We start from the raw sequence: 14,361 nt of genomic DNA, 5'->3' as shown, positions 1-14,361 counted from the left end.
GTAATGTCGGTGCCTAGGATGGCCGTGGAGCACAGTGGATGCTCAGTAAATATGCATTGGGCAAAGAATTTATTTCCACACTCTATGAGCCAAGACAGACGTTAGTCTGAATAATAAAAAGATTAATTTCCTTTCCAAACAAATCCAAGGAGGAAAGTTTCTAATAGGAATTTTAAAATTCAATGCTTTCTTTTAAAAAAAATACTGAATTTGGCAGGCAAATTGTTAAAACTTCCTAGCAAATCAAAATAATGTCATAATTTGCCAAATACGTACACATATATTCATACAGACCTGTAACCTATACACACATATATATTCTTTCATTGGTAAGTGACAGTGATCCGGACTTATCCAGGCTGTGAGGAGAGAGGTGTAATAGCTAATGGTTAAATGGTGTTAGCTGATTGACTTTCCCAAAGAGCAACAGATTTTCTTTTAATTAACTTGACTCTCACATTGCACAACCTTATGAGTGATCTCTCTCGTAGATCTCAAATTTAAAAAAAAAACCAGACACCCTCAATATTCATGTAACCTTGAACAGAGCTTGAAAATGGCTTCAACAAACTTGACATGACATTTAAAGTTTTTTGGTTATTTGCAGAGAGATGTTCCATTATCCTGGTAGTGATGACTTTGGAGCAGAAGCAGTCACTCATGACAGTGTGTTTTATGTGAGTGCTGAAAATTCCAACCGAAAACAGCTTGTACATTAAAAGGTGGCTGCTGAGGATATTTACTGCACTGTCATTTCCTGACCAGGGGCTTCCGGTGATGGATGAGTATTTTACACACTTTCCTGGACAATCTCAACAAATTTTAGAAGTCTGATCACTTTTTAGCTCTTGGAAGAAAATAAATACACTTTTCCTATCATCATCTTCCCTATCAGGTGGGCAATTGTTACTCAGAAGTTACTAACAGTTCAGTGACTTTCTCTTAGAGCCTCTTATGTTCTATAGTTTATAATGTACATATCATGTTTGCAGTAAAAAAGCACAGCTGACACTCTATTCCTACAGTTTCCATGACTGTACAAATTTATTTTTTTTCTAGCACCCACTCTCCTGCCCCAAGGTGTTTGAAAACTGCATCGTAGCTAAGTGCAAATTTTTAGTCAGCTCACTGCTCCTTCCCCAAAAACGTTCCTACCTTTTCTTGTCATTTGATTTCTTGTAAACAACTCCATCATGATGATATCTCCAACAAACTAGTTTATTCTGCCGCTGGGCAACTCTCATTACATTTTTGATGACAGAGAAGAGATTAAATTGGCTAAAATATGGGTCTGTAATATACATAAATAAAGTATTACACACCTTCCCTGGCTATAATGTATCAAGCCCAATTCCACATGTGGCAAAGTGAAAAGAGCATGGGATTTTAAGGTAAATCTGGGTTGAAATCCAACCCCTTGGCCCTAACAAGTTATCTCACCTCTTTGAGTTTCAGGTTCTAATAATCAATCTCCAAGAGAACTAAAGGAAAGGATGTGGGTGACACCTCCTTTGAGGTACCTCCCTCCAAGCTTTCCAAGGGAGGCTTCTACCACCCAAGGCTTGTTCAGATGCTCTGACCATTCTGACTTTCTGGTGACCATACCCATGAGAGCTGAAAGCCATTCTATTAATAGCTTGTATTTATGTAGCACCTTTATTTCTAAAGCATCTGTTGCGCTTGAAACATTGCCACCGTCATTTTATAGATTGAGAGGTAAAAAGCAAAAGGAAGTTAAGTCATTTGCTTAGACTTAGTTACTGAGTAAATCAGTGGCAGAAGCCAAATGCTGTCTCTGGAGATAGTAAGGCTGTCTTAAAGAAATTTAAAAAGCTTTTTGCCAAGAAAAAGTGCTAAGTAATTCAAAGCTAAGTTTCATAATAACGATATCCTGTACTTATACTTCAAAATGCTTTCTGACACATTTAATATGCCCAATAACTTTGTAAAGCAGATAGTATACCTATGTAAACTACCTCAGCACTGTATCTCCAAGGTCACACATAGACTCCTTTTCTCTCCTGGTATTACTTAAGTTCCTGACTGAGAACTTCAAGTTCGACCTTTATCCACTACAGTTCCCTAGCACTCATTGTCCATTCTCCTAGACAACCCTTTCAGCCCTTCCTCTCTCCCATCAAACGTCCAACCTGTTCTCCTTCACTCTCATTTCACTCACTCATAGAAGCAATCAGAAGAGAACCCCCATAAGCTTCCTGTGCCCCGACACCTATCTGCTGATTGCAGGCACGCCCACTTCTTCCCTCCTGGGGATCTCCTGTGCTCCCCTCTGAGGACAACCAACCCCTCAAGGTGGGTGCCAGCTTGTCCATCCCTCTGGCAGCTGTGCCCTCTCTCTACTGCACTGTAAAGGTTTCCTTCTTCATGCAATCATTCTCCTCAGCATATAAGTACTATGTAGTAACAGTCCCAACCTTTAGAGAAAAAAAAAACCTCTATTTGATTCCACATCTTGCTCCATTTACTGCTTCCATTGTTGACTGCCTTTGTAGCAAAACATCTCAGAAGAATTGCCCATACTACTGTCTCATTTCCTCTCTTCCCATTTTTCTCTTGAACTCACTCCGATCATGCTTTTGACACTTTACTCTTCTGAAACAGCTCTCGTCAAGGTCACTAATAAACTAGTGTTGCCAAAAACAAGACCTGTATACCCACTTGGATATTTTTGTCCTCCTTTACTCAACCTATGGGTTTTTCTTTACTGTTTGCTCTTTGAACTTCTTTGGACCCTTAGGTGGATAACAATGGGTGGCCAATGCAGGCAAAAGTGTTTCTACCCTATTGAGAAAACTCCAGATAGTTGTGGGCTAGCTTTAGGGACAAAATAATTAGAAGAAAAACCAAGCTGGCATGTAACTCTTCTGTGGTTTTAGGTGGAGAATCTTTCATGAGAAGCAATAGACAAGATAGTATAAAATGGAAAGAGGTCATTCCTGAGACCACTGAAGAAATAAAAAAGAAAGTAAGGGGCTTATTTTAGAATGAGCTTATAGCTGTTAGAAATTCCTAGATAACACTTCTTCACTCCAGCCCTCACATTTATCTCTCAGCATCCCAACAACCCCCATCTGGGTCCCCAGCCTTGGGAGGCCCAAACTGTGGAACTGAGGGAGTCACACCCTAAACTGCAAAATGACAAATAAAGTTGGGTTGGAGAATGAATCTCCTGTCCCAATGCAAACTAGAGAAAATGTTTACAAGTAGAGAAAGCTCTCAAGTTGCAAGTCAATTTTATACAGAAATTTTATTACAGTGTTGGTTCAAGGCCAGGTGACTTTTGCCATTACTATTATTTTAAGAGTCCACTATTAGTGGTTTCATGTGGGTTGAACTGGAGACCCAAATTCTACATAAAAACATGCACTTAGTTTATAAATAGTTCACTTCAAACATCAGGGGGATACCACAACCCTGTGAGTTGGCGAAAACCCTATATAGGTGTTCAGAGGTATGAAATAAATTGTAATTGGAGGCCAGTGGGCTCATAACCTTTTTTATATGAAAGTAGTTCCAAATACAAGATGACACACTTGGACACATGGACTCTTTCGGTGGAAGATAAAGCTGGGTGTCAATAAAAAGAGAAGAATTTTCTATTTCCCCTCAAGTCAAATCCTTACCAATACACATTTTTAAATGGAAACAAAAAACATTAAGGCAAAGTAGAATGATTGCTTAACTCTCCAAAGATAGGAAGATTGTGCTATTGTTTTATGAATTGAATCCAAGGCTTTTTTTTTTTTTTTTGTCTTTAAGACACTATAATTGACGTCTGTGAAGAGAAGTATGATCTATCTAGGACTATTGCCAATATCCAGGCCCCTGGTGATTGGAGTACAGATGGGCAAGGACCAGCTGCCTTTCTTAGTGCTAGGTCAGTAAGGGAATCCAATCCACACATCTTGTATTTATGGTTCTGTGGAAATATTAAACAGGGTGAGAATACATGCTGTTTTCCTTTAAGATAGGAAAACTCACTTATTTCAATTTAATTCCTCATATGATTCTTACTATAAGAATTGATTCTGGAGTCCCACAACAGCTTTTTCCTGAAATTAAATGAAAAGTTGAAAATTGTTGAAAAGTTGAATGGCTCTCAAATACAGAGAACCCAGTAGACTTAAAAAAGAGAGAGAGAGAGAGAGAGAATAAAAGCCTTAAACCACATCCGGGGCTGGATCCCACATGACCTTGGCAGACTACAGATTTGGATGACAAAGAAAGCTAAAAACAAACAAACAAAAAACCACCCCCAAACCCACCATCCTAAGCTAACTTTTGCATTGTTTCTTTTTTTAAAAAAAATAAATTTATTTATTTATTTATTTTTGGCTGCGTTGGGTCTTCGTTGCTGTGCGCGGGCTTTCTCTAGTTGCAGCGAGCGGGGGCTCCTCTTCTTTGTGGTGCACGGGCTTCTCATTGTGGTGGCTTCTCTTGTTGTGGAGCATGGGCTCTAGGCACAAAGGCTTCAGTAGTGGTGGCACGTGGGCTCAGTAGTTGTGGCTCGCAGGCTCTAGAGCGCGGGCTTCAGTAGTTGTGGCGCACGGGCTTAGTTGCTCTGCGGCATGTGGGATCTTCCCGGACCAGGGCTCGAACCCGTGTCCCCTGCATTGGCAGGCGGATTCTTAACCACTGGGCCATCAGGGAAGTCCCTGCATTGTTTCTTAAGTAACACAAAAGACATAGGAACCGGGAAAGTTGCTGACAAAAATGAAAATATAAACATATGCAACTTGGCATCTAAATGAGAAAATATTTCAGCCAACAGCTGTTATGCTTCCTGAGGCTAAGAAGGCAAGGCTAAGGCCCTGGCTGACAGCCCTTGGGGAAAACCCTCTCTGCTACAGGAAATCTCAGTTATGGTTCAGAAAGAGGCATTATTCCCTTTAAGTCGGTATTGATCCTCCATCACATTGTGGTTCTAATGGGCACTGGCTTCTCAGAAGTGCCAACTCTCAGATGAAATATAAAATTGAGCTCCTGCCTTTTGTGGTCAATGGTGAGCCTGTGGCAGCTTTGACAGGAGGAAGAATATAGAACTCTGGTGTTCTAAATTGACTGCATCTCTTCAGTCTTCCTGAAATTTGATCTCTCCCTACAATTCTTTACCTTTTGCTCTTAACTATTACTTTGACCTACTAAGTAGCTGTTTGTTTCACCCCAGCAATGCCATTACTTTGACAGGAGAAGAAAATGACCCATAAATATAATTTTTAAAGCACTACTGGGTCTACATGATAGTAAAATGTGTGACAAATATATGTTTTTAATCTATGCAATAACTGAAGTTAGAGCTGGCCGCAAGCAGACCATATCCCTGTGGTTTTTCTTACTGTTGATTTACTGATGCTATAAATAATTGTCTTCCTTTTGCTTCATTTTGCTGTCTATTTTATCTTTTGTATTGAAAATATATAAAAATGATAAAAAGAGCAAAAAGGGCATTTTGTATATAGTTAAAGTCTTTTAGGAGTGCCAAGAAACTCTTATTGAAACCAATTATGTAGAAACAAAAACAAAAAAAACAAAGCAGTTACTCCCCTAATTCAAACAAAACAGACAAGACAGAGATGATAGACAAAAGTTATTTCTGAATAAAGGAGATAACTGACAATTAAATTAGAAGGTTTTTTGCATAAACTCGTCATATATACACTTCTATTCAGTCTTGGTCTATTTCACTGCCCTTTAAATAAAAATTTAAAGACAGCACTGCCATTTTACAATTTCCTATACTGGCCTTCCTAATTTGACACAGTGTGAGAAGGAATTCGAGATGCTGCAGGCTCCTGGGCACAGGACAACCAGGATAAATCCAGCTCTTTTCTCTAAAGGGAATAGTAATGCAAACCCTTCCAGTCAACTGCTTATCTTTCTGATTTGTAATATATTAACTGAATTGAATGTCCCACTCTATATTTGCTTCCCTCTTTCTCACCTTTCTACCCAGTTTTTAGCAAATTCTAATTTGGCTTTCAGCCATACCTCTCTGTTAAAACTGCTCCTTACAAGATTATCAGAAGCCTCAAAATCCCTCAACTCAATGGAATTTTCCCATGCCTCATTTTCTCTTACAGTTGCAACACTTCAGAGTGTGTGTAATAAAGAATTTGGTTAGTCTTTTTCCCATTCCTGGGAGGTAGCCTCTAACCCCTTGAATTAACAGCAATTCACGGTGGGTCCCTCAGACCATGCCTAATAATTTATGATAATGAGGTGACTCGTGATGGGACCCTATTTAGTTTGTGGTAATGAGTGATTCAGAATGGGGAATGGCCAAATCAGAAAGACCAATCATGTGACTGGAGGGTTGGGAGGAGGAGACTGAGTTCAATCATGTGGCCTATCCATCATGCCCAAGTAATGAAGCCTCAGTACAAACTATGGGCACTGAGGATCAGGTGAGTTTTCCTGGTTCACAATAAGTATTATCACACTCTGACAATATGATGCATATTGTCACACACTGATGCGCTGGGGGGTGGAGGGTAATATATCCCTGAGGACAACAGAAGTTTTATGTTTGGAACCTGTTTGGCTGGTTCTGGCTTGTGTCCTTTTGCTATAAAAAAGCTGCAATAGTAAGTAGAGCATTTTCTTGAATTCTAGGAGTCATTCTAGTGAATTATTGAACCTGAGGGGAGAGTGAAAACCCCTAAATTTGTACCCAGCTGGTCAGAAGTGTGGGAGGACTTGGGAACCCTCAAACTTGCAGCTAGTGTATGAAGTAAGGGCAGTCTTTTAGAGGACTGTGACTTGTAAAGTTTGGCCTAACTCCAGACAGCTGGCATCATAAGTCATTACAGAATGTTATCTATAACTTAACATCAGTATCATCGCCTTACTTTTATGCATAGATATGCTATAGTTTGCAAGCAATTTCCCCATACATCTACTCATTTTACTCTTATAACACTCCTGTGAGATAAGTGACATGGATGTATTTACCTTGTTTTACATAGAGTTGAGGCAGCAGACATAACTTTCAGGCAGAGCCAGAGACAAAACTCAAGTCTTTAGACCCCTGGTTAGCACCTTCCATCATGACAAGGTCCTTTACCATGCTTACTCTTCCAATTATTGATGATTCATTCTTAGTCTTCTAATTTACTTTACCTTCTCAGACCTCCCAAACACAAGGATACCTCTCTTCGTGTGGCCATTTCTCATGGTTAGATCCTTGGCTCATTTCTGTCCTTTCTACATTCTCTTTACCAAGATCTCACAGCTTCAACCATCTCCTCCAGGAAGGAGACGCCCACATCCGCATCTCCAGCCCTAATGGGAGAGCTTTGGTACTGTGCCTACCTCAGCATTTCCACCTAAACGCCCTACCATAATCACACAACACATTTTCGAGTCAAACTTTCACATTCAAAGCAACTTCCTCTTCACACTAACATACCGAAACCAATCATAGCATCTGTTTACCAGTCCTGCTATCTGTCACTGACAGCTGTCTCGGCTACCAGGCACTTGTGGTCACCAGTGTGTGGCTTAGCAGCTATTAAATAAATGGTTTCTAAAGTATGCAATTGCCTGTCAGCTAATAGATACCAGATAATAAATAATTTATTTATTTATAAATTATAAATAATCGGTTGGTCTGGTGGTTTATAAGGAAAAGAAGGTAGGAAAATTACACAGGGATATGGTTTGATATTACAGTTATTGAACATATACTATACATTAAACCCTTTACATGTTATTTAAAAAATTTTCCAACAACACTAAAATATAGGTATTAACAACTGTTTCATAAATGAGGAAATTGAGGTTTAGAGAAGTTCATGAACTGTCAAGGCCACACAGACTTTGATATTTGCTTCTGGGAAACCCAATCCAAATCTTGTTCCCCCATGGCTCTGGAAGTACATGACGAGACCATGGCAAAAAGATACTGTGAAAAGTAAAGAGCACTTTACATTTTGGGGTTTGAGGACAGGCCTATTCCCAGTGCTAATGACCAGGAAGGAAGATGTTTTCCTGAAGCCATTTCTAAGTAGTATCTTACAGTGTGCTCTCAAGTATTTTTCTTTATTTTTTATATTTCCTAATTCAATATTTATTAGATATTTCGAATGTACAGATTTTTTTTTTCCTGAATGAGTAACGTATGCTATTTCAACTCCATTTCACTTTCATAGAATCATATAATATAGAATCATGTAATCTCAGGATTGGAAAGCCCTTAGTTAGCTGGTAGAACCACCTATCCAATGCTTGAATTCCATTTACTCAGCATCCTGTCAAGTGGCAGTCTAGCCTAAGTTTGAAGACCTCCAGTCATAGCCTCACAATCTCACAAGGCAATATATTTCTCTACTAATTAAATGTTTTACTTTATATTTATCTAGTATTTGTTCCCCTGAAATCTTAGTCACTAGCCCTACTGATTTTCTCACTGGGCTATATTAAGAGAGTTTAATTTCTTTTCCACTCACCAGCCCTTCAAATACTTAAAGACAGCTATCACACTCCCCAAATCTTTGCCAAGCCAAACAGCCACCGTTTCTTCAACTGTCCTTCCAGAGATCATGAGCTGAAGTTATGGTTAAGTCAACTCATTAGTTAACCTGCTGTGTACTTATCCACCATGCTAGGTGCTGAGTCCTTGAAACATTTAGGGTCCTGTCATTTCTATTATGAACATACAAAACCATATTCATTTAGTAGTTCAAAATTACGGAAAAAACCCAAACCCAACTAGTGTATCCAGTACTATAACACAAAAGAATAATCTGCTCAGAGAATCCTTCTGAATATAACCTTTACAAAATTTCCATGTAGACTTAATACTTGAAGTTGGAGAGGAACCAAGATGGCAGAGTAGAAGGATGTGCTCTCACTCCCTCTTGCAAGAACACCAGAATCACAACTAGCTGCTGGACAATCATTGACAGGAAGACACTGGAACTCACCAAAAAAGATACCCCACATCCAAAGACAAAGGAGAAGCCACAGTGAGACGGTAGGAGGGGCACAATCACAGTAAAATCAAATCCCGTAACTGCTGGGTGGGTGACTAACAGACTGGAGAACACTTACATGACAGAAGTCCACCCACTGGAGTGAAGGTTCTGAACCCCATGTCAGGCTTCCCAACCTGGGGGTCTAGCAACGGGAGGAGGAAGTCCTAGAGAATCAGACTTTGAAGCCTAGTGGGAATTGATTGCAGGACTTCGACAGGACTGGGGGAAACAGAGACTCCACTGTGGGAGGGCACACACAAAGTAGTGTGCGCATTGGGACCCAGGGGAGGGAGCAGTGACTCCAGAGAAGACTGAACCAGACCTACCTGCTAGTGTTGGAGGGTCTCCTGCAGAGGCGGGGGGTGGCTGTGGCTCACTGTGGGGACAAGGACACTGGCAGCAGAAGTTCTGGGAAGTACTCCTTGGCGTGAGCCCTCCCAGAGTCTGTCATTAACCCCACCAAAGAGCCCAGGTAGGCTCCAGTGTTGGGTTGCCTCAGGGCAAACAACCGACAGGGAGGGAACCCAGCCCAAACCATCAACAGTCAAGCAGATTAAAGTTTTACTGAGCTCTGCCCACCAGAGCAACAGCCAGCTTTACCCACCACAAGTCCCTCCCATCAGTAAACTTACACAAGCCTCTTAGATAGCCATATCCAGCAGAGGGCAGACAGCAGAAGCAAGAAGAACTACAGTCCCGAAGCCTGTTGAACAAAAACCACATTCACAGAAAGATTGACAAGATTAAAGGCAGAAGGGTATGTATCAGATGAAGGAACAAGATAAAACCTCAGAAAAACAACTAAGTGAAGTGCAGATAGGCAACCTTACAGAAAAAGAATTCAGAATAATGATAGTGAAGATGATCCAGGACCTCGGAATAAGAATGGAGGCAAAGATCGAGAAGATGCAAGAGATGTTTAACAAAGACCTAGAAGAATTAAAGAACAAACAAACAGAGATGAACAATACAATAACTGAAATGAAAACTACACTAGAAGGAATCAATAGCAGAATAACTGAGGCGGAAGAGTGGATAAGTGACCTGGAAGACAGAATGGTGGAATTCACTGCTGCAGAACAGATTAAAGAAAAAAGGGTGAAAAGAAATGAAGACAGCCTAAGAGACCTCTGGGACAACATTAAACGCAACAACATTTGCATTATAAGGGTCCCAAAAGGACAAGAGAGAGAGAAAGGACCAGAGAAAATATTTGAAGAGATTATAGTTGAAAACTTCCCTAACATGGGAAAGGAAATAGCCACCAAAGTCCAGGAAGCGCAGCGAGTCCCATACAGGATAAACCCAAGGAGAAACACACTGAGACACATAGTAATCAAATGGGCAAAAATTAAAGAGAAAGAAAAATTATTGAAAGCAGCAAGGGAAAAATGACAAATAACATACAAGGGAATTCCCATAAGGTTACCAGCTGATTTCTCAGCAGAAACCCTACAAGCCAGAAGGGAGTGGCATGCTATACTTAAAGGGATGAAAGGGAAGAACCTACAACCAAGATTACTCTACATGGCAAGGATCTCATTCAGATTCGAAGGAGAAATCAAATCTCTACAGACAAGCAAAAGCTAAGAGAATTTAGCACCACCAAACCAGCTCTACAACAAATGCTAAAGGAACTTCTCTAAGTGGGAAACACAAGAGAAGAAAAGGACCTACAAAAACAAACCCAAAACAATTAAGAAAATGGTCATAGGAACATACGTATCGATAATTACCTTAAACGTGAATGGATTAAATGCTCCGACCAAAAGACACAGGCTTGCTGAATGGATAAAAAAACAAGACCCATATATATGCTGTCTACAAGAGACCCACTGAAGACCTAGGGACATACAGACTGAAATTGAGGGGATGGAAAAAGATATCCTATGCAAATGGAAATCAAAAGAAAGCTGGAGTAGCTATATTCATATCAGATAAAACAGACTTTAAAATAAAGAATGTTACAAGAGACAAGGAAGGACACTACATAATGATTAAGAGATCAATCCAAGAAGAAGATACGAAAATTATAAATATATATGTACCCAACATAGGAGCACCTTAACACATAAGGCAACTGCTAACAGCTATAAAAGAGGAAATTGACAGTAACACAATAATAGTGGGGGAGTTTAACACCTCACTTACACCAATGGACAGATCATCCAAAATGAAAATAAATAAGGAAACAGAAGCTTTAAATGACACAATAGACCAGAAAGATTTAATTGATATTTAGAGGACATTCCATCCCAAAACAGCAGATTACACTTTCTTCTCAAGTGTGCACGGAACATTCTACAGGACAGATCACATCTTGGGTCACAAATAAAGCCTCAGTAAATTTAAGAAAATTGAAATCATATCAAGTATCTTTTCTGACCACAATGCTATGAGATTAGAAATGAATTACAGGGGAAAAAAACGTAAAAAACACAAACACATGGAGGCTAAACAATACGTTACTAAATAACCAAGAGATCACTGAAGAAATCAAAGAGGAAATAAAAAAATACCTAGAGACAAATGACAATGAAAACACAATGATCCACAACCTATGGGATGCAGCAAAGGCAGTTCTAAGAGGGAACTTTAAAGCTATAAGAGCCTACCTCAAGAAACAAGAAAAATCTCAAATAAACAATCTGAACCTTACACCTAAAGGAAATAGAGAAAGAAGAACAAACAAAACCCAAAGTTAGCAGAAGGAAAGAAATCATAAAGATCAGAGCAGAAATAAATGAAATAGAGACAAAGAAAACAATAGCAAATATCAATAAAACTAAAAGCTGGTTCTTTCAGAAGATAAACAAAATTGATAAACCATTAGCCAGACTCATCAAGAAAAAGAGGGAGAGGACTCAAATCAATAAAATTAGAAATGAAAAAGGAGAAGTTACAACAGACACCGCAGAAATACAAAGCCTCCTAAGAGACTACTACAAGCAACTCTATGCCAATAAAATGGACAACCTGGAAGAAATGGACAAATTCTTAGAAAAGTATAACCTTCCAAGACTGAATCACGAAGAAATAGAAAATATGAACAGACCAATCACAAGTAATGAAATTGAAACTGTGATTTAAAATCTTCCAACAAACAAAAGTCCAGGACCAGATGGCTTCACAGGTGAAATCTATCAAACATTTAGTGAGGAGCTAACAGCCATCCTTCTCAAATTCTTCCAAAAAATTGCAGAGGGAGGAACACTCCCAAACTCATTCTCTGAGGCCACCATCACCCTGATACCAAAACCAGAAAAAGATATTACAAAAAAAGAAAATTACAGACCAAAATCACTGATGAATATAGACGTAAAAATCCTCAACAAAATACTAGCAAACAGAATCCAACAACACATTAAAGGGATCATACACCATGATCAAGTGGTATTTATCCCAGGGATGCAAGGATTCTTCAATATACGCAAATCAATCAATGTGATACACCATATTAACAAATTGAAGAATAACAACCATATGATCATCTCAATAGATGCAGAAAAAGCTTTTGACAAAATTCAACACGATTTATGATAAAAACTCTCCAGAAAGTGGGCATAGAGGGAACCTACCTCAACATAATAACGGCCATATATGACAAACCCACAGCAAACGTCATTCTCAACGGTGAAAAACTGAAAGCATTTCCTCTAAGATCAGAAACGAGACAAGGATGCCCCCTCTCACCACTATTATTCAACATAGTTTTGGAAGTTTTAGCCACAGCAATCAGAGAACAAAAAGAAATAAAAGGAATACAAATTGGAAAAGAAGAAGTAAAACTGTCACTGTTTGCAGATGACATGATACTATACATAGAGAATCCTAAAAATGCCACCAGAAAACTACTAGAGCTAATCAATGAATTTGGTAAAGTTGCAGGATACAAAATTAATGCACAGAAATCTCTTGCATTCCTATACACTAATGATGAAAAATCTGAAAGAGAAATTATGTAAACACTCTCATTTACCATTGCAACAAAAAGAATAAAATACCTAGGGATAAACCTACGTAGGGAGACAAAAGACCTGTCTGCAGAAAACTATAGGACACTGATGAAAGAAATTAAAGATGATACCAACAGATGGAGAGATATACCGTGTCCTTGGATTGGAAAAATCAATATTGTGAAAATGACGGTAATACCCAAAGCAATCTACAGATTCAATGCAATCCCTATCAAATTACCAATGGCATTTTTTACGGAACTAGAACAAAAAATCTTAAAATTTATATGGAGACAAAAAAGACCCCGAATAGCCAAAGCAGTCTTGAGGGGAAAAAAATGGAGCTGGAGGAATCAGACTCCCTGACTTCAGACTATACTACAAAGGTACAGTAATCAAGACAATATGGTACTGGCACAAAAACAGAAACATAGATCAATGGAACAAGATAGAAAGTCCAGAGATAAACCAACGCACCTATGGTCGACTAATCTATGACAAAGGAGGCAAGGATATACAATGGAGAAAAGACAGTGTTTTCAATAAGTGATGCTGGGAAAACTGGACAGCTACGTGTAAAAGAATGAAATTAGAACACTTCCTAACACCATACACAAAAATAAACTCAAAATGGATTAGAGACATAAATGTAAGACCGGACACTATAAAACTCTTAGAGGAAAACATAGGAAGAACACTCTTTCACATAAATCACAGCAAGATCTTTTTTGATCCACCTCCTAGAGTAATGGAAATAAAAACAAAAATAAACAAATGAAACCTAATGAAACTTCAAAGCTTTTGCACAACAAAGGAAACCATAAACAAGACGAAAAGACAACCCTCAGAATGGGAGAAAACATTTGCAAATGAATCAATGGACAAAGGATTAATCTCCAAAATATATAAACAGCTCATGCAGCTCAATATTAAAGAAACAAACAACTCAATCCAAAAATGGGCAGAAGACGTAAATAGACATTTCTCCAAAGAAGACATACAGATGGCCAAGAAGCACATGAAAAGATGCTCAACATCACTAATTATTAGAGAAATGCAAATCAAAACTACAATGAGGTATCACCTCACACCAGTTAGAATGCGCATCATCAGAAAATCTACAAGCAACAAATGCTGGAGAGGGTGTGGAGAAAAGGGAACCCTCTTGCACGGTTGGTGGGAATGTAAATTGATACAGCCACTCTGGATAACGGTATGGATGTTACTTAAAAAACTAAAAATAGAATTACTATACAATCCAGCAATCCCACTACTGGGCATATACCCAGAGAAAACCATAATTCAAAAAGACACATGCATCCCAATGTTCATTGCAGCACTATTTACAATAGCCAGGTCTTGGAAGCAATCTAAATGCCCATCAACAGATGAATGGATAAAGAAGTTGT

General features: G+C 38.9%; 1 protein-coding gene and 2 long non-coding RNA genes across 6 annotated transcripts in view; 2 read left to right on the top strand and 1 right to left on the bottom strand.

The window, feature by feature from the left end:
* Positions 1 to 14,361, bottom strand: part of DIAPH3 (diaphanous related formin 3) — a 569,365-nt gene that overhangs the window by 1,523 nt on the left and 553,481 nt on the right. Inside the window, exon 28 of one of the 4 annotated variants that reach the window (XM_082435809.1) lies at positions 1,156 to 1,291. The exons of the other annotated variants lie outside the window; for them this stretch is intronic. Within the exon in view, the coding sequence (XP_082291935.1) occupies positions 1,156 to 1,291 (136 nt within the window). The remainder of the gene's footprint in view (positions 1 to 1,155; positions 1,292 to 14,361) is intronic. 4 annotated transcript variants of the gene reach the window in all.
* LOC309647946 overlaps positions 1 to 14,361 on the top strand; it is a 908,978-nt gene that overhangs the window by 697,994 nt on the left and 196,623 nt on the right. The gene's annotated exons all lie outside the window — the stretch shown is intronic.
* The window catches only part of LOC309647958, a 401,872-nt gene that overhangs the window by 352,130 nt on the left and 35,381 nt on the right, over positions 1 to 14,361 (top strand). The window lies entirely within an intron of this gene.

This window comes from Balaenoptera physalus (genome assembly GCF_965194825.1).
Source record: "Balaenoptera physalus genome assembly, chromosome: 18".
In the NCBI taxonomy this organism is placed as follows: domain Eukaryota; kingdom Metazoa; phylum Chordata; class Mammalia; order Artiodactyla; family Balaenopteridae; genus Balaenoptera; species Balaenoptera physalus.
This window is presented reverse-complemented; position numbering and strand designations above follow the sequence as displayed.